The sequence below is a fragment of the Hemiscyllium ocellatum genome, chromosome 2 (genome assembly GCF_020745735.1).
Source record: "Hemiscyllium ocellatum isolate sHemOce1 chromosome 2, sHemOce1.pat.X.cur, whole genome shotgun sequence".
Lineage (NCBI taxonomy): Eukaryota > Metazoa > Chordata > Chondrichthyes > Orectolobiformes > Hemiscylliidae > Hemiscyllium > Hemiscyllium ocellatum.
Genome location: NC_083402.1, coordinates 128130671 through 128157103, shown reverse-complemented (window position 1 = coordinate 128157103; position 26433 = coordinate 128130671). Strand labels below are relative to the sequence as shown.

Below are 26433 nucleotides of genomic sequence, written 5' to 3'. Positions count from 1 at the left end.
TATTAAATTGATACAGTGTCAACTAAGCACATGAATCATCACTTGCAGTTTCTAAAGGAAACTGTTTCATTGTCTGATTAAGATTGGGGGATATTTGTAATTTCCTGCACACGGTGGCACAGTGGTTAGCACTGCTGCCTCACAGCACCTGTAGACCCGGGTTCAATTCCCGACTCAGGTGACTGACTGTGTGGAGTTTGCACGTTCTCCCCGTGTCTGCGTGGGTTTCCTCCGGGTGCTCCGGTTTCCTCCCACAGTCCAAAGATGTGCGGGTCAGGTGAATTGGCCATGCTAAATTGCCCGTAGTGTTAGGTAAGGGGTATATGTAGGGGTATGGGTGGGTTGCGCTTCGGCGGGTCGGTGTGGACTTGTTGGGCCGAAGGGCCTGTTTCCACACTGTAAGTCTAATCTAAACCCTGAAATGCACATGGAGAGGGCCAAAGAAACTTGGAGATTGTCTCTATTACATTAGGTGTATATTAATCAGTTCAAAGTCCCATTTGAAAGGCTGGACTTCATTACAGCAGAAAACAAAGTAACTTTTTATTCAAATGTAAAACACATAATACGTTCCTAAATCATTAAAAGTAGCAACACAAGTAAAGCCACAAAAAGCAAACAGTGTAGTTTGTTTCTAAAGTTGAATAGAGAGAAGCTTGCATGGAACATATGTAAGCCACCTTGTTGAGAAAGGAACTGGAGAGACTTGAGACAGTGCAAACAAGATTCGCGGAGTGTCGGAGGCTGAGGGGTGACCTTATAGAGGTTTACAAAATTATGAGGGGCATCTTTAGGGTAAATAGGCAAAGTCTTTTCCCTGGGGTCATGGTGTCCAGAACTAGAGGGCATAGGTTTATGGTGAGGGGGGAAAGGTATAAAATAGACCTAAGGGGCAACCTTTTCATACAGAGGGTGGTACGTGTATGGAATAAACTGCCAGAGGAAGTGGTGGAGGCTGGTACAATTGCAACATTTAAGAAGCATTTGCATGGGTATATGAATAGGAAGGGATTGGAGGGATATGGGCTGGTTGCTGGCAGGTGGGACTAGATTGGGTTAGGATATCTGGTCGGCATGGACGGGTTGGACCAAAGGGTCTGTTTCCATGCTGTACATCTCTATGACTCTATGAGGGAGTATCAAATTAGAGGTCTTTAAGATTATGGAAGGGAGCATAGCTTCAGAATAGACAAGTTATTGAGATGTTGGGATGATTGAGGTGATGTTAATATAGTCATAAAATCAGCGGACTACTAATTCAGAGCCTAGGCTAATAATCCTGAGGTATGGGTTCAAAATGTCACCATAGCAGCTGGTGACATTTACATGCAATCAATTAAATGTGAAAATCCAAAGCTCATCTCAGTACTGGTAACCATTGACTGTTGTAAATGCCCATCTATTCACTAAAGTCCTTTATGGAAGGAGACCTGCTGTACTTACCTGGTCTGGCTGAAATATGTCTCCAGACCTACAATAACATTAACTGCCTTTAGAACTGGCCTTTGGAAGCCAGTCAACTCAATTGGAAATGGGAAACAAATGCTAGCCTTAGCCATAATGCCCACATCCCATGAAACAAGGTGATAAAATCTTTGGAGCTCTCTCCCCAAGGGCCTTGCAGCTGCTCCATCATTGAATGTAGTTAAGAGATGCATTTTTGGTCTTCCAGAGAATCAAGGAATATGTGGAATTAATGGGAAGGTGGATTAAATTGACAGAACATTTACAGGATATATAGGTTGGTCCTGCTCTCATTTCTTGTGTCCCTATGGTTCAATAGAATAGAGGCAGAAAAAAGAAATCACCTGCTGGGAGATAAAAATTGTGCCCATAAAGATAAATTGCCATAAACATTCCCAGTAGGTAATTCAGAACAAACTTATTTATCCAGAGAATGGATAAAATGTGGAACCCACCTATTGAAGGGAGTACTTGAGGTGAACAGCATTTATACATTTAAAGAACAAGGCAGTAAATATATTTACGAAAAAAAGAAGAGGAAAATGTGATAAAATTGATCGAGTAGAGCAGGAAAGGAATTGTGTGCTGTATAAATACTGGTTTGAATAGAAAGCCTTGCTATTTTTCAGCATGCACAAATCTGGTTTGAGAACACAACTTTGTTGCAACAGGTACAAAACCGATAAAAGCTGAGGAAAATAAAGAAAAAGTGGACAAGAAGCAGTTTGGGGAGTAATGATGTTCACATTTTGGATCACATTCCATCATTTAGATTTTGGAATCAAAAAATATATAAGTTCTAAAGCAAATGGGGTCAAGGTGTGGGTAACAATTCTGAGAAGGACTAACAAATAAAACAACACTCATCAACTGGTAGAATGGGCAAGTAATTAGCAAATGAGAGTTAACAATTAGGTCGTTCAAAAAGGGAGGTCACTTATTATTTGAAAGATCTAAGTCCAGATGGGGTGAAGGAACAAAATAAAACCATTAAAAGTTGCTCTACAAGTTAGAAAGACCTTAAAAAGTCCCACCCAAGCACTCAGCTTTATTTCTAAAATAGCAGAATAGAAAAACAAGAACATCATGCTGAAATGTATTGAGCACTGATCAGATCACATTTGGAGCTCTGTGTGGAGATCTCGTCACCATGTTATTAAAAGAAACAAATACTCTCTGGACTGGCTGCAGAGAAGATTTATAAAGATAATATCAGAAAATCAGGAAATGATGGACAACTGGGCCTCTTTTGTCTTGAAACCAGAAGGCCAAGGGGTGACCTAGAGAGTTATTGAAAACTATAAATAATTTTGATAGAGTGGATGCAGACAAAATGTTCTCTCTTGTGGGGAAGAGCAAGAGGCCACCAATGTAAGATAGTAACCCTAGAAATTCAGTAGGGAATTCAGAGGAAACATCTTCATGAAAGTAGTGATGGGACTGTGGAACTTGCTTCTGCAGAGAGTGGTTGAAGCAAATAATTTGAATCCATTCAAAGAGAAACTAGACAAATTCATAAGGGAGAAGGATACAAACGGTCATGATGTCAGACTTGGGAAGCCACTCAGCCCCTGCTGAGGGCATGGAACTCAAACATGTATCAGACTTCCTGTAGAGGAAAGATGGAAAGAGGCTCAAGAGAAACATAAATACCAGCATTTACTGGTTGGACTGAATGACCTTTCTTTTTGTGTTGTATTCCCTGGGTGATGCTATGTAACCAGGGCCAATCTGAACTTGATTGTTCAGTGAGTGGGTATTTAGAATCAATGACAATACTCAATGGCTAGGATTCCTCATGAATTCCACCATCTTTAATCTTCATCAACTCCACTCAGGAAGTAGCATCTCTTGCATTAGTAAGAGATATTGAAATACATTCCATTTTCTTCTATAAATGTATGATTGGTCATTGGGTATAACCATAATTATAACCAGGGGCCTAAATTGTTTGTCAATGATTTTGACTGTTTGGACTTCAACAAGGCTTTTGATAAGGTCCCACATGGGAGACTGACAACAAAAGCACGAGTCCATGGGATCCAAGGAAACTTGACAAATAGGATCCCCAACTGACTGAATGGCAGGAAGCAGAGGCTGATGGCTGAGGGATGCATTCTCCAACTGGAAGTCTGTGTCCTGTGGGTTTCACAGTAGCCAGTGTTGGTCCCTTGCTGTTTGTGGTTTATATGTATGATTTAGATTTGGATATAGGAGGGTGGATCAGTTAACAACAGTACAAAAACTAGGATAACCTTAGACTACAAGAGGATATAGAAGGGCTGGTTAAGTGGGTTGATCAGTGGCTGGATTTATCATTCAGGTCGTTCTAAGAATGCTTTGCCCTTTAATGGCCTAAGATCCCACCATCATCCTGCGAGTTGTCCACAAATCTCTCCTGGGGATGTTGCAAGGGGACATTCACTTGGTGATTACTAATGGTTTCACTACCAAAGTTCCATTCCTGCAAATACTTTCATTTCTCACTCATCTCCCCTTAGGATCCATTTATATCTGTTTCACTTTCACTGGTATACATTTTTGAGTTCCTTGCCCTAAGCAGAGGCTGATTGCCCTCCCGAGATGATTGGAAACTGGATGAAAAATGTCACTGTTTCACCACATCCTACTACAGTAGGGAGTATGTATTAATTCACTAAAGAAGGACATGGGATGTCTGCTGATGCTCCTCTATTTAGACAGGTTTGCAATTGTGAAATTCTGCTTCAAAGATACTTTGACTGGGACACATTGTCTCCAACCCACTGTCTCCACTGAAAACCATATGCAAAATCTACTTCAGGTTGCACCTTATCATCAGCTATTTCAAAGAAATGTAATACAGTGATAGAATGTGGCTGAAAATCATTAAAAATATACAGGTTACTTCCTTGACAGCCTTGATGTTCAACATTGTCACTGAAACCCTCTCCATCAACATCCTGTAGTACGCCATGATTCAGTTATATCAACCACATAAATAGTGTGGCAACAGGAATAGGTCAGAGACTTGGAATTCTTTGGCATGTAACTCATCGCCTGACTCATCAGTATCTGTCCATCCACAAGGCACAAATCAGGAGTCTGATGGAATTCTGTCCACTTGCCTGGATAAATGCAACTCAACAACACTCAAGCATCTCAATCACATCGAGGACAGAATGGCCACATGAATAGCACCTTACAACTTTAACTCCCTTCTGTTCTGCAGCATTTGCCAAGCCTCCTTTCTTCCTACTTCCCAAGTTCACAACCTTTACCACCTTGAAGAACAAGAGCAACAGATGTAAAAGAACACATTACATGCAAGCTTCCCTCTAAGCTACACACCACCTTGACTTGGAATTATAATTACGTAACTTCAGTTACATTGGGTCAAACTCCTGAAACTCCTTTCCTAACAGCACTGGTTACATCAGTATCTGCACCAAATGGACTACAGCTGTCCAAGAGGTAGTTCACCACCATTGTTGTCAAGGGCAACTAGGGATGGGCAATAAAGGCTAGCTAGCTAGTGAAGCTCAATTCTTGGGATAAAAATTAAACATGACAGGAAATAACTCTCTTCTAAAACAAAATAAACTGCAAATTATGCAAAAGTAACTTGCATTTATATCATATTTTTCAAAAACATTGGGTGTATCAAAACAGTTTGCAGCTACGCAAATACGTTTTGAAGTGTAATAACTATTGCCGCGTTAGTAACCCAGCAGCTAATATCTATATCGCAAACTCCCACAAGCAGAGACAGTATTGTTTTGGTGATGCTGATCGGGGGATAAATATGAGCAATTTTACACCAGGAATAAATACCCTTCTCTGCTTTGAAATGCTGCCATAGGATCTATTACTCCCACTCAGGCAAATAGTAATCTTGGTTTAACATCTCATCTTAAAGATGGAATGCTGGAAATTAGAATAAAAATAGAAAAAGCTGATAAAAATTGAGGAGGTCACCTTTGATCATGAAGAAAGGCAGGTCATGACACTTGGTCTGAGCACATGTAAAACTTTATCGGAGCATCATCTCCTTTGAGTTAACTTTACTTCACTTTATAATTATGTTTCTTAGTTCTCTTCAACCCTGTCAACCAGACAAAGGTCAATGTGACTAATCCCAATCACAATACAATATTTCAAGCGTGGTCTTTCAGCATACCTGTGTTTCTGTTCAGTACAGCAATAGCAGACATATTAAGGGATGCCAATATCAGATCCTTAGGACTCTTTGAGGAAAGATGGGATGATGCTTATAAAGGATCCCTTCTTAAATCTAAACACTGAGAACTTTCCATTTCACACTGAAATTTGGTAAGTGGAATGTACAGCAGAAACAGGGAGCTCTCCTTCTCAGAAGATCAGTTTTGTCATTTTTGTTGAGAGGATTCCATGATTTTATAATTTTCAGCCAGCAAGCAATCTTTCAGATATGCTACTGCACATCATGTTACTGCGCTGAAGTAAAACAACAGAAATATTCTCTGAATTATGCCATTTTGTAGAAGTACAGTCTAATCTAAACCACATACATAAATCTCTGGAAAAGAAAAGATACATTAAAAATAATTTTGAACATGTTTTATATTTCAGTTTCTCAGTCAGAGATTCTGTTAAAGGTGACTGACACGGGAGAACAGATTCCCGACTGTTGGTAATCCAAGGAGCCTTTCTTTTTATGCGAACTGAAACAGTGAGCATTGGCAGTCTGTTCAATCACAGGGGACTGCAAACATTGATTCTGGCCTCATCCGATTTCTACATATGTACACATTCTGGCATAGATTGCTGCGTAGCCATCAGGAATTGAAAGGCTTACTTTTTTCCGTTCTGTAGCCCAGGGGCATGGAGACCAATTATTGCAGCCCCACCACTGTTCTAGTGAAGATCAACTAACTCAACAGAGACTTAGGATTGAACTTGAAACCTTCTTGCATGGTTCATTACCAGATTTTACGGCGCCCTTATTGGGGGGATCTCTCTCATATTTAAACAAGTGACAGGCATGCGTGTGGTTTTGGACTCAATCCAACCGAAAGGAATAACTTTTCACCTCCCAATGTTGCTATTCCGAAGACCAGGGAAAATTTAATTTGTCTTCATTGTCATCTTGTGACCTTTTGTGCAGCTTTGGAGAGGCTAAAACCACAGTCTTAAACCAAGTTCAGAGTAGCACATTTAGGAAGGGTACAGGGCTGCATCCTTTACAGAGTGCAGAGGACATTTACCAAATTGGTTGCAAGGATGAGGGATTTTAGCTACAAGGTGAAACAAACCAAACTCCTTAGAGAAAAAGGAGATTGAGGGGAGATTGAATAGAGCTGCACTGGATGGTGACAGATTTTTGACAAGGTCGATGAGGGAAACCTGTTGCCACTAGACGATAGCAGAAGGTCGAGGGGACATAGATTTCAAGCTCTGGGCAAAAAATGCAAGCGATGTGAGGAAGAGCTTTTTTTACATTGTCAGTGTTAGTGACCTGAAAACTGCGGTGTAGGAGATGGAGACAATTAATGATTGCAAAAGGGAAGTGAAAAGGCACCTGAAGAAAATAAACTTAGAGGGTTACAGGAAAGAAATGGGGCAGAGGAGAAGAATGCGGCTGACTGAATTGTTCCATCAGAAAGTCGAAGCAGACTGATCGGCTGAAAGATCCCCATCTATGCTTTAATCATAACCCATTCTATTCATTATTATCACAACCTTGAGAAATGGACAGTTTTATAACTTGTATCATGATTTAGCTGAAATATTTAGCTATGAATTTTACAATGACGTTTCCCGGCTACCAATGACATCGTACGACAATTAAATGTGGGCAAGAAGAGAACTCTGAAAAGAAGTACAGCATTCTATGAAAGTTGCAATTTAAAGGGTTCGTGAAGAGAAAAATTGTGTAACAAAAGAATATTACGGTGTGAATCTTGCCATTAGAATAACACTTTCATCCTCTGTGGTGAATTGCACTTACCAATGGGGCATATGCATGCAGCAAGTTGACAGGAACTTGGTAAATATGTAAAACTATGACCTATGCTTAATCATTTCTACTGCAACATGATTAAAATTCAGGGAACAAAGCGAGAGAAAACTAACTTAACACCTGGTTTATTCTAAAAACCTACACTTTGGTTCTGACTTCACAAAAGAGGACACAAATAATTTCCCAGAAATGATTGGGAACCAAGGATCTAGTGAGAGGGAAGAAAATCAGTTTTAATAAAAAACATTTTCATGGGCTTAAAGGCTGATGATCTCCAGTGCCTAATAAGCTGCATCCAGAGTAGTAAAGGTAGTAGCCCTGGAAACATTGAACTTATTTCTGGTTTTTGTCCAATATTCTCCGGTCTCTGGGTCAGTTTCTATGGATTGAAGGGAGTCAAATGTAACCGCACTAGTCAAAAAAGGGAGAGAAAGAAAAAACAGTAAATTAGAGATCAAACATTAGTAATGAGGCAACAGCTTGAGTCCATTATGTAAGGCTTGATAACAGAACACTTGCAAAGCATTAGGGGAATTAGATAAAGTCAGCATGGGTTTATGAAATGGAAATCATGCTTAACTAATCTATTGGCATTTTCTGAGGATGTTTCCAGTAGAAATAGATAAGGGAGAATGAGTGGGTCTGGTGTGGTTGGATTTCAAGAAGGCTTTAATAAGACTAGTGGGAAGAATTAAAAAACACAGAATTGGGGCAATATAGGGGAAGCGACAGTGTAGTGGTATTATTGCTAGACTGTTAATCCAGAGACTGAAGTAATGCCCTGGGGAGCCAGATTAGAATCGCGTCACAGCGGATGGTGGATTTAACTTCAATAAAATCTGGAATTCAGAGTCGAAAGATGACCATGAATCCATTGTCAATTGTTGTAAAAACCCATCTGGTTCACTAATATCCTTTCGGAGAGAAAACTGCAAACTTTATCTGGTCTGGCTTACATGTGACTCCAGACCTACAGAAATATGGCTGACTCTTAACTGCCCTCTGGGAAATTAGGGATGGGCAATAAATGCTGGCCTGTCCATTGATGTCCTCATCCCATGAATTAACAAAATATACTTGCATGGATTAAGAATTGATTGACAGAGTTGAAACCAATAGTGGGAATAAATGGGTCTATTTCCAAGTGACAGGCAGTGATTAGTGGTGTACCACAGTGAACTAGATTAGATTAGATTAATTACAGTGTGGAAACAGGCCCTTCGGCCCAACAAGTCCACACCGACCCGCCGAAGCGCAACCCACCCATTCCCCTACATTTATCCCTTCACCTAATACTATGGGCAATTTAGCATAGCCAATTCACCTGACCTGCACATCTTTGGACTGTGGGAGGAAACCGGAGCACCCAGAGGAAACCCACGCAGACACGGGGAGAATGTGCAAACTCCACACAGTAAGTCGCCTGAGTCGAGAATTGAACCCGGTCTCTGGCACTGTGAGGCAGCAGTGCTAACCACCGTGCCATCGTGCCGCCCAAACTAACTTTAGACAAATAACTTGGATGAGGGAATGGAATGCAATGTTTCCAAGTTTGCTGATAATATGAAACTAGGTGAGATTGAGAGTTGTGGGGAGGGTGATCTAGTTAAGTTGAGGGCATCCCATGGCAAATGCAGTTATAGCATGGATAATGTGAAGTGATAGACATTGGTGTGAAAAAGAGAAAGACAGCATTAAAGAAATGGTGATACACTGAGAAATGTGGATTTACAAATCAATCTGAGTGTCACTCTATCCTAGTCAATGGAAGTTAATAGGCCAGTGCAGCAAAGAATTAAGATGGCAAATGGTACATTGTTCTTCATTGCAAGATGATGAGAGTTCAGAAGGTGGAATAGGTTCCTGCAATTGTAGAGGAACTTGTTAAGACCACACCTGAAATTGCGCAGTTTTGGTCTCCTTAGCAATGAAAGGATATACTTGCCACAGAAGCAGTGTCAGCAAAGATTCACTAGGTTAATGCTGTGGATGTTAGGAAAATGAGGGATTGGTTTGACAGGCTGATATTCACAAGAGTTTAGACAGAAACATGCATAATTCTAACAGGAATGGGCAGGCTAGATGAAGGAAAGACATTTCCCCTGATTGGGGAATTTAGAACCATTTTGTGGGCGGCACGATGGCACAGTGGTTAGCACTGCTGCCTCACAGCGCCAGAGACTCGGGTTTAATTCCCGCCTCAGGCAACTGACTGTGCGGAGTTTGCACATTCTCCCCGTGTCTGCGTGGGTTTCCTCCAGGTGCTCCGGTTTCCTCCCACAGTCCAAAGATGTGCGGGTCAGGTGAATTGGCCATGCTAAATTGCCCGTAGTGTTAGGTGAAGGGGTAAGTGTATGGGTATGGGTGGGTTGCGGGTCAGTATGGACTTGTTGGGTCGAAGGGCCTGTTTCCACACTGTAAGAAATCTAAATCTAAGAACCAGAGGTCATAGCCTCAGGATTTGCAATCGGCCATTTCGCACTGAGATGAGGAGACTTTTTTTCGGAGGGTGATCAACCTGAGCAATTAGCTACCACAGAAAGCTGCAGAGGTTGGGTCACTGAATACATGCAAGAAAGAGAGTGATTTAAAATAAGATATTAAGGAAAATGGAGAGAAAGCAAATATGGAAATGGGCGAGGGGATTAGCCATGATTATTTTGAAAGGCAGAGCAAACTTGAGGGATAAACAACCTATTCCTGCTCCAATTTTTTAATAGTTTGATGTAAGTTTCTGTAAATGCCAATAAGTGAGAGTATGCACTCAAGAAAATTCAAAAGTAAAAACATGTGTGAAGTTAAGCAACATTTGCCTTATCTGTCAAACTGTTATAAACAAGATATTTTAAAGCACATTTTATGGTAATTATTTGAATGTGGCCAGGTAATGTAACTAACATCTATTCCCATCACCTGCGGTGCAATTTTTTTATTATCACAGGATCGGCTGAGTTTTCGAACTGGCCTAAAACATCCAGGGACTATTCCTCACCGCAGCCAAAATGTATTCACTGGTTTGTTGAAAATCTATTTATTAATTGGGTGAGTACATAAAGTGGATCACCTGAATAAATAAAATTAAAGTCATTAAAACCCATAAACCAATGCCACACTTGTCTCAGAAAGCTGATTGTATTATGTTAATAATGATAGAGTATCAGAGAATTTATATTTTACTAGATCAGATGGTCCCTTTGATATGAACAAGATGAATAAAAAAACTCATTTCTGAAATAATAATACCATCCCCAGCATTAACCTAGTGAATACTTGCTGACACTGCCTCTGTGGCAAGTATATCCTTTCATTGCTAAGGAGACCAAAACTGCGTAATTCCAGGTGTGGTCTTACCCAGGTCCTCTACAATTGCAGGAACCTATTCCATCTTCTGAATTCTCATCATCTTGCAATGAAGAACAATGTACCATTTGCCATCTTAATTCTTTGCTGCACTGGCCTATTAACTTCCATTGACTAGGATAGAGTGACACTCAGATTGATTTGTAAATCCACATTTCTCAGTGTATCACCATTTCTTTAATGCTGTCTTTCGCTTTTTCACACCAATGTCTATCACCCCACATTATCCAGTTCGACATCACTAGATAGTTCACATACACAGGCATAACATTGGATTTCAGTGACACAAGGTGAGTCCCAAACAAAAAGTGGCAATTAGGTTGTTTGTGGTTACACTATTCAACTTTCCTAATTTAAAACAGGTTTCTGCTAAGGTGCAAAGTGTCACATCTGCAAGTTCCAACTCCCAATGGACAATTGAGGAAGGTGATTGAATGTTTAAATACAAGATAATATATATAACAAAAAAAAGATTGAACACAGGTTGAAATGTTGTTGCAAATGAAAATAAAGAACATGAAGTGAAAAGGAATAAGAAAGAACACAGTAAATCTTTAGAATCATTAAGTCCATCTAAATATTTTATTATTTAGGCATTTACAAAAATTCCAAAAGTCTGAGCTGCTAATTTCAATGTTGTGCCACCTCAATGAAGGCCATTATTGTATAATCACTTTTCACTAATGAATCAAGCCTTCTTGCACATATTTCTATCCAGTCACCTCTTAGCTAGTTCAGCAACATTTCACCAGATCACATGCTGGGGCTGAAGCACTTACATCATGAGGGTAACACTATTTCTTTAGGTGTGAAAACTGTCTCGCCAGGCACTAATGCTCAGATTTTGAGTGTGTCTAGTGTCTTTAACTAAAAGGAGGGCATGTGAAGTGTTTTTTTAAAAAGAAAATGTCAATAAAATACTGTATGGTGTTGCTAGATGTAAATACTCCAACTTAAAAAAAATATTTTAGATAATGATTCTGAAGTTGCAAGTTGAGAGCTTAATGTGCATATCTAATAAACACATTATGACAAAATACCTCCAACTATTCAGAACTGGCTTTTTTCTTGTTTGCACCGACTGTTGGCTATTTGCCAAACATGGTAGAACAGACATAAAAAGTGCTGTAAAAAAATAATTTGACAAAATGATTGCTCATTTTACATTTTTGCACAGTGTTAGATTTTCTTCAAAAACATTATTCCTAACATAAAATTACACTATAAACCAACTTCCTGATTGTAATTATAATGATTCTTAATGATTGGAAAAATCACCAACTTAGGGTGTGGGGAATTCTTAGAAGTTATTAGTTCCTGAGGATTAAGATACACATGTGAAGAGAGTGAATGGCGATGCATGCATCAACCCATTTACTGATGACCATAAACATATTGAATAAAACTGATCATACCTGTGGCTGTATTTCAACATTTGGCCATTCATTGTCCAGCTAATGACAGGTTTTGGGTTTCCGTTTGCTTCACACCTCAGCACCAATGTGTGGGTCCAGTCAGTCAGCAGTACTGTATGGCCCACATAAGCAATCACCTCTGCCGACAGAGACAATCCTTTGTCGTTGGCCTTCTGCAGTATTACTGGTGCCTTGAATGGCTCTTTAGATGTATGAATAGACTCCTTCGAATTGGACCGATCTACTGGGTATAATTTTGATACTCCATGGCCATTGGTCGTGATTTTATGGAAAGAAGGTTTCACTGAACTGGTATCTGAGTTTCCCTCTTCATGTTTCAGTTTAGATTCAACAGCATCTAATTGGCTCTTAGAAATCTCAGCAACTAGTTGGCCAATAGCGTGAGTAGCAAAAGCATCCTTTAGGTCTTCAGTCTGCTGCGATATAGCCTGACTAATTTCATCCAGTCTTTCTTGATCAATTACATACGTTAATGGAATAATAGATTCCACGCTAGCATCCTCCAAAGAAGTGAAGTCCTTCTCTATGGACCACTGTGATTCCCTCGAATCTAGGCTCTCACGAGACCAGCCTTTTATCTCCAACAGTTTAAGAATAATTCCATCATACTGATTTTGGTGGTTTAAGAAGAATCGATTTTTGTCTGACTTGCTACTATTCATCTTCAAACCTGGCATGTATTTGTCCTTTGGACTGACTGCTTCATTTGAGATTCCTTTTCCAATGGCTTCTTCTTGTTTACTGGATGGGGGCTCAATTAGTTTATTATTATTTCCAATTATTTTAATCACGAAATCATCACGTACAAGTCCTGCTACACACGTATAAGTGCCAATATTTATTGGTTTAAGACGATTTATTTTGATATAACCAAACTGAGTAACAGTGACATGTGGTGAGCTTGACAAACGTTTTCCATCTTTCTCCCATGTTATCATGGACTTCCGGAATCTTCTGACAGGACACCTGATGACCACTGATGTTTTGGGAAGCAGGTAAGCCTGCCCACCAGTTGTGAACTGCAGTTTCCTTTCTTTCTTTAATTGAATATAAACTTTTCGAAGACCGAGTATATAAGGTCCTTGGCGTTCAGAAGATTTGTACTCCTTCAATCCTACAGCCAAAAAAATACGTTTGACGCTAATTAAATTTAAGCAGAAAAACGGAGCATTGTCTTGTCTGAAAGCTTAGGGGTTCGAATTGTGACCCCACAATTGGAAATTTGCCTAAATGAACATAGAGACAAGTAGGAATAATGGATTCAATACTAAAGCAATCTCAAATCTGAGGAATGGAGTGCTTGGCTTCATAAAATTATGTTTGGGCTCAAATTTACACATTCACAAGATCCAACACTTGGACCCCCTCTGAAATATGAGCCAGATCTCCCCACTCACCATCTCGCTGTAACCCAAAGTTTTTTTTTAGTGTAGGAAACTACTTTCTCTGGATTTAGGTGTAACCAATGTTTGAGGGATTCCAAAGGAGTTGAGATCAGAACTCTTTAATACCAAAAGCCTTTAATGGCGAGGTGCTCTAGGGTTAGAGGTGCAGGCAGGTGGTGGCATGACCAGAAGCTTACTATTTTCAGATGAGGCCTGACAACTTATTTTCAGATACTTTCATGCCTCTTGCTTAGGGCACGTGCTCCCTTGACAGCTCAGGGCCTGGGTCCAGACAATGGACTAATTTCTACCTCTCTTCCATCCACTGCCAACTCTGTGAGAGAAACAATGAGTTCAAATAGACAAGTTTGAATACAGTTGCTCAAAGTTAGCACTGCTGCCTTGCAACACCAAGGACCCAGGTTTGATTCCAGTCTCAGCTGTGTGGAGTTTGCACGTTCGCCCTGTGTCTGTGTGAATTTCTACTGTGTACTCCAGTTTCCTTCCACAGTCGAAACATGTGCAGGTAAGATGGATTAACCATACTAAATTGTCCATAGTGTACAGGTATATCTAGGTTAGGTGTATTAGCCATGGGAAACACGGGATTACGAGAATTGGGTGGGGGCTGGGTCTGGATAGGACGTGCTCCAAAGGGTCAGTACTCCCACACTGAAGGGTTTCTGTGACTTCCAAATGGTACAAGATACAAATGTACAACTTGTCAGACATTCATGAGACAATTAAAATGGTTTTGTAGTTGAAAAGGGTGGCACTGGAAAAGCACAGCAGGTCAGGCAGCATCTGATGAGCAGGAAAGTCGACATTTCAGGTAAGCCCCTCATCAGGAATGTGTAGGTGGAAGGGACATGATAGGGGATGGAGGTAGGGTGGGAGTGGGGCTGGGATGTAAGGTAGGTGGGAAGGAGATAGATGGATGTAGGTGGGGGTAATTGTGATAGGTCGTTGGGGATGGTGGATGGGATATATGGGAAGGAAGATTGACGTGTAGAATAGGTCAAGAGGGCGAGATTGGATCCACCCTTTTCGACTCTGACTGCAGCAGCCCTCACTTTCTCCTAATTAAAGTTGTTTAACAAGGCACCATATAGGAATGATGATTTGGTTGAACAAGAAACTGGAATGCTTGGTATCTCCAACTGATAAATCAGAAAATAATACGATAATGATCACAAAATAATTCATAATCGAGACTGTTCTGAAGGATTGAAAGCAGAAGTGGTTTGAAAGTAAATACCGACTGTAAAATGATGCTTGATGATAAATATCAAAACAATTGCCAAGTCTAAACAGTTGAAAAACATAAATATTGGGGCTTAAAGTTTGAGATTAATAAATAATTTAATGCTTTTGGAATTTTTATCTTCTTGTAAATAAAGCTACACATTTAGAACTGAATAAATCATTTTTTGCATATTAAATATATAGCAAATTATTAAACCTTTGAATTTCAGTTTATAGATTAAATGCAACATTTAAAGTTATTCCAAAATCGTTAAGCAGAAAATCATTAAACTTACTGGCACAGGGTGAGAAGGAACAAGATTTGAGCAATGGTGGGTGAGGTAGGTGCGAGCAATTAGCCTTGTGTAGAATGTTGGAAACACCATCTTTACCCACTTTCCTGCAAAATAATTCACGCCTTTGTGTGCCTTCCCCACAGGTTGTTGAACACTAGGATAGATAAAGGGTAATTCTCAGTTAGGTCATCAAGAAAAACTGGATGTCTGTACCAACATGATCTGTTTACAGGCTGTAGTCACTGCAACAAGGTTGATACATCACAATTAGGGAGAAAAAGCCATATTAAAATCAGTGATTCAAATCAGTCTTTCAAAACCTGCAGGCTATAATCCTAAGAATTCTGCTGATGTGGATTCTATGAGCATTCATCCCAATGGAATGGGGCGTGTCAATACATGGCTATCTCCTGATTAGGGATCTTTCCAGCCCCAGACACTTGTGTGTCTGTCAATGTTAAGGGGCATGGCCAGCTCCTCCAATACCTCACAGACATCTCTCTTCAGACAACTGAGCAAGAGGAACCATGGAATTAAAATCCCACCTGTTTCTTCAGTAAGTTTCTATTGTAAATTTGATAGCTTCTTAAATCTGAGCACTGCATAGGCCCACACCTAAGAAAGACATATAACAATCTATAATCACTTACAAAAAAAGTGGAAGGAATAAGTTAAGTCAGGCTATCAAATCTCTTGCCCAACTGATGAGTTGTTTCAGTTTCCTTTCACTGAGTATGAATGGCACCTGACCCTTGTATACGGGTATGAGTTTAAAATAAGTTAGTCTCCTGGTATAAAACAAATGGTGCCAATATCATTTCAAATAGAAACAAAGCGAATTGTTTCAAGTCTTTATGGAATTGTAATATTACTTGTGGTATACATATTTAAAACCTGCATATTTCATATTGATGTGAAATAGGATAAACAATGCATTCATGGTTGCATACATCTTACTGCTGCAAATGTGTTGCTGGTCAAAGCACAGCAGGTTAGGCAGCATCTCAGGAATAGAGAATTCGACGTTTCGAGCATAAGCCCTTCATCAGGAATAAGAGAGAGAGAGCCAAGCCGGCTGAGATAAAAGGTAGGGAGGAGGGACTAGGGGGAGGGGCGATGGAGGTGGGATAGGTGGAAGGAGGTCAAGGTGAGGGTGATAGGCCGGAGTGGGGTGGGGGCGGAGAGGTCAGGAAGAGGATTGCAGGTTAGGAGGGCGGTGCTGAGTTGATCAGTCGGTTCCTTAGGCAGGTGCTGAGGAAGGAGATGTGGCTGTGGTAACGGGTCTGTTTGAGAACGTGGCTGAAGAGCTTCTGTGCAGAGGAGATGACCTGGGGGGTGCAGTGAGAGAGGGACTCACTGAAATCCTTGTAGAGGGAGGAAGAGAGCTTCTTCAAGGAAGGCATCCTTGTAAGAGGATTCGCAGTAGGTTAAAATCTTCGAGTAAAAAATGAGGTCTGCAGATGCTGGAGATCATACATCTTACACCAAATGAAAATAAAAATGAACAATTGTCAAACTAAACAGATAAGATGTGGCCAGATTTTAACATGACAGTGGTTCATCAGCAGCCTTTCATAAAGCTGCCTTCTGTTTTTAGTGTCAGTTGTGGCTGGTTAATTCTCTCTTTCTTCAGAGATCATTGGTTTCAGTCCTGTTCCAAAATTATGAGCACAAATCCCAGGCCAATGCAACAGTAATTAATACTACACTGCCAGAAATACTGTCTTTCAAAAATATGTTAAACCATCACCACATCTATCTTTTTAGATTGGTTCATAATATCTCCTGCTGAAAATGTGTTGCTGGAAAAGCGCAGCAGGTCAGGCAGCATCCAAGGAACAGGAGAATGCTGCCTGACCTGCTGCGCTTTTCCAGCAACACATTTTCAGCTCTGATCTCCAGCATCTGCAGTCCTCACTTTCTCCTCATAATATCTCCTGACAATAACCGAAATATAGCAAGGGAGTCCTTCCTGATATCTTGGGTAATAATTAGATTAGATTGGATTAGATTCCCTACAGTGTAGAAACAGGCCCTTCAGCCCAACCAGTCCACACCGACCCTCCGAGCAGTAACCCATCCAGACCCATTTCCCTCTGACTAATGCACCTAACACCATGGCCAATTCAGCTGACCTGCACATTTTTGTGCCTGTGGGAGGAAACCCATGCAGACATGGGGAGAATGTGCAAACTCCACACAGTCACCCAAGGCTGGATTAGAACCTGGAACCCTGGCACTGTGAGGCAGCAGTGCTAACCACTGAACCACCATGCCACCCTATTATTGAAATAATACAACTGAGATCAATATCCTTCACTCAACCACCCTTTATTTACATGTGGAAAGTCGTTGACACTGGTCCAGCTCCCTCAAATCCAAATCTCAGAGTGTCTAAATGCCTGACACTCCTTTTTCTCTTTTTTTTCTCTTTTTTTGGCAGCTCTCAGAGTGTCAGGATGTCTGATACTCCTGTTTATTGTTTTCTTCTTTATCTTTTGTTTCTTTTTTTCCTACACTACCACGTGACAGCAGTAGTGCTTATTCTTCCCCAACACCCGTGTCGTGGATGTGCAGGTGCAGGACACAGTGAAGAACAAATTCCTCTTCTTTTTATCTGTCAGCCAGGGCTTCCTCATTGGACCATATTAACAGCCCAATCAGGGACCTCGTATTCTATGAGGTCCCCCCTGGCTGAACTGATCACTACAATTATCCCTAATCAATATTAACACACTGATAATCTTATATTACCTTACTGCCAACTTGAGCACCAGCATTTGCCTTTGTACATCTTAGTCGTCATTGATTACAGAAGTGACAACACTTTCCACCATTAAGACTCTGCTAATCCTTTAATCTGCCTCTTTGGGTAATGCTTTGTTGTTTCCCTGAAAGCTGAGTTGGTGGGTCAAGAATGTCACATGAAACAAAATATCGCCACTGTGAGAATATATGCCTCTCAAGTATTTAGAATTCACATAAGCCTTCTCTGTATTTAAATACTGATCACAGACAATGGCCATTCTCAACCCTAGAATTGACTTTATTTGAGTGAAAAGTGAGGTCTGCAGATGCTGGAGATCAGAGCTGAAACTGTGTTGCTGGTTAAAGCACAGCAGGTTAGGCAGCATCCAAGGAACAGGAAATTCGACGTTTCGGGCCAGAGCCCTTCATCAGGAATGAGGAGAGGGTGCCTGGCAGGCTAAGATAAAAGGTAGGGAGGAGGGACTTGGGGGAGGGGCGATGGAGATGTGATAGGTGGAAGGAGGTCAAGGTGAGGGTGATAGGCCGGAGTGGGGTGGGGGCGGAGAGGTCAGGAAGAGGATTGCAGGTTAGGAGGGCAGTGCTGAGTTCAAGGGAATCGACTGAGACAAGGTGGGGGAGGGGAAATGAGGAAACTGGAGAAATCTGAGTTCATCCCTTGTGGCTGGAGGGTTCCCAGGCGGAAGATGAGGCGCTCTTCCTCCAACCGTTGTGTTGTTATGTTCTGGCGATGGAGGAGTCCAAGGACCTGCATGTCTTCGGTGGAGCGGGAGAGAGAGTTAAAGTGTTGAGCCACGGGGTGGTTGGGTTGGTTGGTTCAGGCGTCCCAGAGGTGTTCCCTGAAGCGTTCTGCAGGTAGGCGGCCTGTCTCCCCAATATAGAGGAGGCCACATCGGGTGCAGCGGATGCAATAGATGATGTGTGTGGAGGTGCAGGTGAATTTGTGGTGGATATGGAAGGATCCCTTGGGGCCTTGGAGAGAAGTAAGGGAGGAGGTGTGGGCGCAAGTTTTGCATTTCCTGCGGTTGCAGGGGAAGGTGCCGGGAGTGGAGATTGGGTTGGTGGGGGGTGTGGACCTGACGACGGAGTCACGAAGGGAGTGGTCTTTGCGGAACGCTGATAGGGGAGGGGAGGGAAATATATCCCTGGTGATGGGGTCCGTTTGGAGTTGGCGGAAATGACAGCGGATGATACGCTGTATACGGAGGTTGGTGGGGTGGTAGGTGAGAACCAGTGGGGTTCTGTCTTGGTGGCGGTTGGAGGGGCGGGGCTCAAGGGCAGAGGAGTGGGAAGTGGAGGAGAGATACATGCTTGCTATAATTCTTATGTAGAATGAATCCCAATTCTAAGTCAGAAGCTCAAAATTGGTTCATTACGTGAGCAGTAGATGATCCTACCTCTAGCCATTGAGAAGCCAACCACTCGGCCGGACAGTCCACATCCCCACAGATCCGATGGTCATCTGGCTTAAGAGAGAGGCAGAATTCCTCTGCTTGATCCATAAAACTCCCATCTGCCAGTCTCTGCTTGCAAAGGACCTGTCGAACCTGCACACCACCTCCACAGCTCTGTGAACACTTCCAGATGAAAAGGATAGTTATTTCACAAACATTTTTCCTGAGAACATGCAGAGATGCATTTCAACCCCATCATTACTGACATTTGGGAAGGTACGTGCAGGTGGACTGGAAAAAGACCGGTTGAGAGATTCTAAGTGCACTGGTAACATATATGTGCAGTGCACAGTCAGAAATGTGTCTGTTAAATAACAGGTAAACAGAACTAACGCAGAAAACATATTTAAATCAGCCATAATTCTCTTGATAATATGAACACCATTGAACAATGGATAACAGCTTTCAAAACCTCATAAAAAATCATAGATAACTGTCAGAGGCACAACACATAAACTGGTAAACGTGCCAAAATATTATATCAGAAAATAGCCAGAAAGTATACCTTCAAAACAGTGATGAAATTGCATCTGTCCGAGCTTGTTCAATTAGACTCTTCCACTAATGTCACTTTATCCAAATGTAATATGTAATTTCAACAAACCTATGCAGATCCACTTGAAAAACTGAAATTTATATAAGTTGTATTATATCTGCACCTCCTACCCTTATTTCTATTCTAAAATTGTATCCCTTATTAGGTCATGAAAACACCTTGTGTAAAGCTGTCCTGTCACTGTGACTGACAACACAGCAGTTCTTGTTTTATATTTCAATTTCAAAGCATGTACTGTGGAGAAAGCCAACTGTACTCCTTTGCCTCTGAAGTTATTAAATATTTATATATTTCACCACTAACCACAATCATTAAAGAAAGCATTGCAAGATAAAAGGAAAGAAATGTGCGATTTTGAAATGGTGACTACATTTTTTATTGCACACTTGGGATATGAATCTTGGGATGTGCTATATGGAGATGGGGTCTGTGGATTTATGTGAAGTTGGTGATAGGGGATCTTGGGGATACTGATGTGCCTCAGTTCACCACATCAAGAGCAGACAGATTTGTCAAAGAAGATGAACTATTGCTGTTCCTTTTTGCACGCTTTGTATACGTTGAGAGTAACAAACCAACATTTACAGTCAGTATTTTACTTTCCAAGTGGAGCTCCAAAAGAAAGTGTTACATTAATCTACACAAAAAAAAATTGCCAAAGAATTGAGAGTCAGCCAAGTTATGTGATACCAATAACCAGTACCTGAGTAACAATAATCACGAACATAATTAATTCCCAGATGTTTTGGTCCTACTGTTTTGTCTGTGTCTTCCTAAATCCATGTTGGTAACTTTCCTGTGCTTTGTCATGACATTATGGCAACAACTAAATTCCTTGCCATCTTTCATTTCACAGCTGGATAACACCCATTACCTCGTACTGTGGACATCAGTCTTGGTTAATCCAGACAGCCAGTCAGTTATCTACTAAAGTCAGTCATCAGATGCCTTTTAACAATTTCAAAAGATGTTGCGCTCTCATGGTTAATAAAAGCAGTTACTCCAGCTTTTTAATGCTTGCAGGAGTGGCTCAGTTTTAATCAGCCATGAAAACATCTGATGGGGCCTGTGATTGAAAACGTCTGTAAGGAGCTGTAACATTCCAAAATGACAGCTTATGATAAATTCTGTATAGCTCTTGTGTTACAAACAAAACCAGTGCTCTTGGTAAGCAACATACACGAGACTCCCCTCAGCAGGCAGCTTCTATAATGAGCAACACTTATCTTTTGTTTCATTTTTGGATCTTCTTTACAAACAATATGTTTGGATTTTCATGTGCTCCACTGTATTTAATATTCTACTTATTCATGTGCAAGTCCCCATAATATATAATGATAGATCTAATGAGGTCAAAGTTGAGTCGGTCTAACAGACTATTGAAAACTGAAATGACCTTTTCCAAAAATGATGTCAGTTTTTTCTCCTTACCATGAGGCTTGGCTTGAGTCCACCATATGTCTTCGTATGTCAGAAAGTAATGGAGTACAAATTTACTAGAAATTTTTGAGGCTTCACTGCATTTTTCCACTCAATCCCACAGTACCAGAAGTAACAATAAAATAGATCTATCATTTTTTTTTAAAACAGATATCCATCTGTGGGAAGTCTCCATAATCACAGTATTTCAGTTCAAAGTAGATGTTCTCAAGCATTTTCTATCAATTAAGACAGAGTTGCACTGTTAGAGCAGTGATAAAAGAATTAAAATGATTGAGTGTGGTTAAGGTGTGAGCAGCACTTTCTAACATCTGGCTTGATTTAGAAAGTTTTGTATCCCTTATCCAACTGCTCTGCAAAGGATAATTGGTGGGGGTGGGGGTGGGGGTGGGGGGTTTGGGGTGGTGGGGGGAGAAGCGGGGGGAGAAATACACTTGCATTTATATAGTACCTTTAATAAACTCAGCACATCTTGAGACATGCTATACGTAATTAAACACTTGTGAAATATTGTCGTTATGTTATGGAAACTGCAGTCATCAAAGTCTGCAAAGTAAGATCACGCTCTGCTTTGTGATAATGATCAGATTATCTGTTTTAGTGAGGCTGATTCAGGAATCAATATGAGTCCAGGACAACCACTTCCACATGGTTTTTGCTTAAAAAAAATGTTCCTACAAGCAGGAGCATTGAGTTTGCTCTGGAATGAAAATGGGTGGTCTCTGAGCTAGTGAAAGAAACCATTATCTAACATGGTAATTGATAAAATAATGGTAGTGAAAGAGTCTGAAAATATGGACTGAATGAAGGAGATTTGGGAGGCTGGCAGACATTGTGCAGATATGAGCCCGTCTGTCCACATATATAAATGTCCACCATACATCTGTAATTGTAGCTGCACAAGTGCTTTAAAGTTCCTGCTGGATTTGCAGAAGTGGCAAATTGGTCTAAAGTAGCAGAGGAAAAACACTTATTGTCTAAGTAGAAGAAGATCTTAAATTGAATTAGTAGTCATTCGTTGCATATTACTAACCAGTTTCATTGAGATGATGAATACTGTTATAGAGGCTTACAAAATTAAAAAACACACAACACCAGGTTATAGTCCAATAGGTTTATTTGGAAGCGTAGCTTTCGGAGCGCTGCTCCTTCATCAGGTGGTTATGGAGTATAAGATCATAGGACACAGAATTTATAGCAAATGTTTACGGTGTGATGTAACTGAAATTATATGTTGAAAAAGACCTAGATTGTTTCTTCAGTCTCTCATCTTTTGGAATAGGCATGTTGGTTTCAGTTCTTTCATATGTAAATCCCAGAACTTTCGTAAAGTTACATTCTCAAATGAGGGCAGCACAGTGGTTAGCATTGCAGTCTGGGACCTGGGTTCAATTCCAGCCTCAGGCCAATGTCTATGTGGAGTTTGCACATTCTCCCTGTGTCTGCTTGGGTTTCCTCTGGGTCCTCCCACAATCCAAAGATGTGCAGGTTAGGTGGATTAGCCATGTTAAGTTGCCCATAGTGTCATGTGCATTAGTCAGATGGAAATCGGTCTGGGTGGGTTACTCTTTGGAGGGTTGGTGGGGCCCAGTGGCCTGTTTCCATACTGTAGGGAATCTAATCTAAAAATAGGTGTCATGTCAGCCCAAATAATGCATTGGAGGTGTGAGGTTGTGTGTGCCCCAGTTCAGACTGATTCTAATCTAAAAGGTGGATTTACAGAATCTTCTATGGATTCATGCAGTTTTTGAGGAAAATAAAATGTAATTCTGCAGGGACAAATTCACCTCACAAACTTATCTGGGTGTATGTGTGCGGTGGGGGTGGATGAGTGTCTGCGAGAGAGTGTGCATGTGTGTGAGTGTGAGTACAAAGGGGTATAAGTCTGTAAGAGGGTGCGTGTCTGAATGTGGGAGTGTGTGTGTGAGCAAATGAGAGAGAGTCTATGTGTGAGAGAGTGTGTGTGTATATATATATATATATATATATATATTAGAGTTGGGTCTGATAGCCAAATTCGGTGCCCATGGGGATGGCCTCAACCAGGACCTTTTTTCATGTCACACTACAGGTGACCCCACTGCACCACACACACACACACACACACACACACACACACGTTTGTGGGGTGAATTTGGACTTGCTGAATTACTTTTACTTTGCTCAAAAACTGCATGAATCATGTAAGATTCACGAAATCCCTTTTTCAGATTAGAATTGGTCCAAACATAGGGACACAGACAGTCTCACACAGGGCACTTCACACCTTCAATGCATTATCTGGGCCAACATGGCACCTATTATTAAAGCTCACTTGAGAATGTAACTTTCAGAAAGTTTTGGAATTTACATATGAAAGGACTGAAACCAACATGGTCATTCTACAAGATGAGAGACTTAACAAACAATTCAGGTCTTTTTCAATACATAATTTCAATTACACACTGTAAACTTTTGCTATAAATTCTGTGCCCTATGATATTACAATCCACAACCACCTGATGAAGGAGCAGTGCTCTGAAAGCTGCGCTTCCATATAAACCTGTTGGACTATAACCTGGTGTTGTATGATTTTTAACTTTGTACACTCCAGTCTAACACCAGCACTTCCAAATTGTGGTTGTAGAGGCTATGAGCATTATTTTCCCCTTTTCAGTTGTAGCGTTTTATGCAGCAAGGTTCATACTGCCTGGCCTACCATAGCTCACAGGCACTTTTGTCATGCAAGCTTCAATTCAATAGTTGTGCAATTGTTTTCTCAAATGTTCTTCTTGTGGGATCATGTATCAGGAGTGGTGGAACTGCTCTCCACAGCTGGCACCTAACAGCATTCATGCCTGTTAAGACATTAGATCCAGCAACTCTTCATTTCAGATACTGGAAGTCAAGAACTGCCTATCATAATGTTGTGTTCTATCATCATCACTGAAGGCATGGACCAAAAGAAAAGTTAGCTTCCTACTTTGTGGGCAGGGATCTAGAGGTTCTGTTAATTCATGCAGCTTTGACACAGACTGCAGCCCAGATCATTGCAGTGCGTCAAGTTAATGATCTACTGTCTTCAATCAGACTAAGTCCATACCCTCTCTATATTACCTCATATTCTCAGGGCCACTACTTAATTTAATTTTGCCACTGCAGGTGCATATCACCAAGGCTCCCGCACTACAAAACTCACTATTGCATGCATAGTGTCAACTTGACGGCTCTCACTCACCACATCCTCCAAAACTATTAAGCCTTCCCAGCTATTGCATTTCCTACACACTCACTTCAGATACTTCAGCAGCTCTCTTGCTTTTGCATTGTCACTAGCTGCTCTTCCATCCACTCCACCAGACACAGTCATTCATTTTGTCTCATTGCAAGAAAATCTTGGGGCTAACACCAGTGCTGGTGGTGGTGGGGTGGGCACATTCCTTTGAAAGAAAAACTGCTCTGTTAGATTGGAGACCGAACATGACCACTCAAATGCAAATGGAGAATCCTCAGATATCAACGAACAGAGTTAACCTAATTGTGCTGAGCTCTCTCAATACCACCAGTGCAACTTCATTTTTAATCTGCACAAGCTTTCATCCCTTTAAAACTACAAATCACTTCTTTCTCTCAGGCAGGCAGTGATGGCACTGAGCGAATCTCTACCTCAAAGAGTAAACAGTGGAGACCATTGCCTCTATCTTGAGGAGGGAACAAATGAATCTTCAGAGAATGCACTGGCAAGCCTTTCACCTCTACGTTCCAGCAGTTCCAAGGTGGTCACTGTGGAGGGTACCCTCTCTAGGATAGACAAGAGCACAATCTGGTGAGCACGTCACTGGTCTATGTCCAAGTCTGATCAAGTTGGGTGGTCCATCTTGGCATTCTCCAGGCAGGTCCAATATCCCAGGTACTAATCTTTAGTGATTCAATTCACTCCACATGATATCAAGAAACAGTTGGAGGCACTGGGTTCTGAAAAGGCTATGGGCTCTGACAACATTCCAGCAATAACACTGAAGACTTGTGTTCCAGAACTTGCTGCTCCTTTAGCCAAGCTCTTCCACTATACTTACAACACTGGCATCAATCCAATAATGTGGAAAATTGTCCAGGTAAGTCCTCTGCACAAAAACCAGGACAAATTCAATCCAGCCAATTACTGCCTCATTAGTTTACTACCGATCATCAGCAAAGTGATGGAAGGTGATATCAGTAGTGCTATCAAGCTGCACCTGCTCAACAATAACCTGCTTAATGATGCTAAAAATCACACAACACCAGGTTATAGTCCAACAGGTTTATTTGGAAGCAACTTGATGTCTGTGTCGATATGTGCCATCTTCTCGGATATTCTCTCCACTTTGAGCCGGCAGTTAGTTAATGATGCCCAGTTTGGGTTCTGCCAGGGCCACTCCATTCCAGACCTCATTACAGCCTTTTTTCAAACATGGACAAAAGTGCTGAATTCCAGAGATGAGGACAGAGTGACAGCTCTTGACATCAAGGCTGCATTTGACTGACTGTAGCAAGGAGAAGCCCTAGCAAAACATGTGCCAATGAGTATAGGGGGCAAACTCTCCATTGTTTGGAGTCATAGCTGGCATATAGGAAGACTATTGTGGTCACGGGAGATCAGCCATCTCAACTCCAGGACATCTCTGCAGGAGTTCCTCAAGGAAGTATCCTAGGCCAGACCATCTTCAGCTGCTTCAACAATGACTTTTCTTCCATCATGAGGTCAGAAGTGGGAATGTTCATTGACGATTGTGCAATGTTCAATACCATGTGTGACTCCTCAGATACTGAAGCAGTCAATGTTCAAATGCAACAAGATCTGAACAATATCCAGGCTTGGGCCAATAAGTGGTAAGTAGCATCCATGCCACACAAATCCCAGGCAGTGGCCATCTCCAATAAGAAACAATCTAACCAATGCCCCTTGATAATCAATGATGTTACCATTACTGAATCCCCACAATCAACATCTTTGGGGTTACCATTGACCAGAATCTCAGCTGGACTCACCACAAACATAGTGACTACAACAGTAAGTCAGAGGCGAGGGTGGC

The 26433-nt window shown here is 41.2% G+C and overlaps 1 protein-coding gene across 1 annotated transcript in view; it reads right to left on the bottom strand.

The window, feature by feature from the left end:
• The window catches only part of LOC132825016 (ADAMTS-like protein 1), a 280127-nt gene that overhangs the window by 60771 nt on the left and 192923 nt on the right, over nt 1-26433 (bottom strand). The window contains exons 17-19 of the mRNA XM_060840015.1: nt 19330-19509; nt 15167-15320; nt 12220-13354 (exon numbers count right to left, since the gene is read on the bottom strand). Of these exons, the coding sequence (XP_060695998.1) occupies nt 12220-13354; nt 15167-15320; nt 19330-19509 (1469 nt within the window). The remainder of the gene's footprint in view (nt 1-12219; nt 13355-15166; nt 15321-19329; nt 19510-26433) is intronic.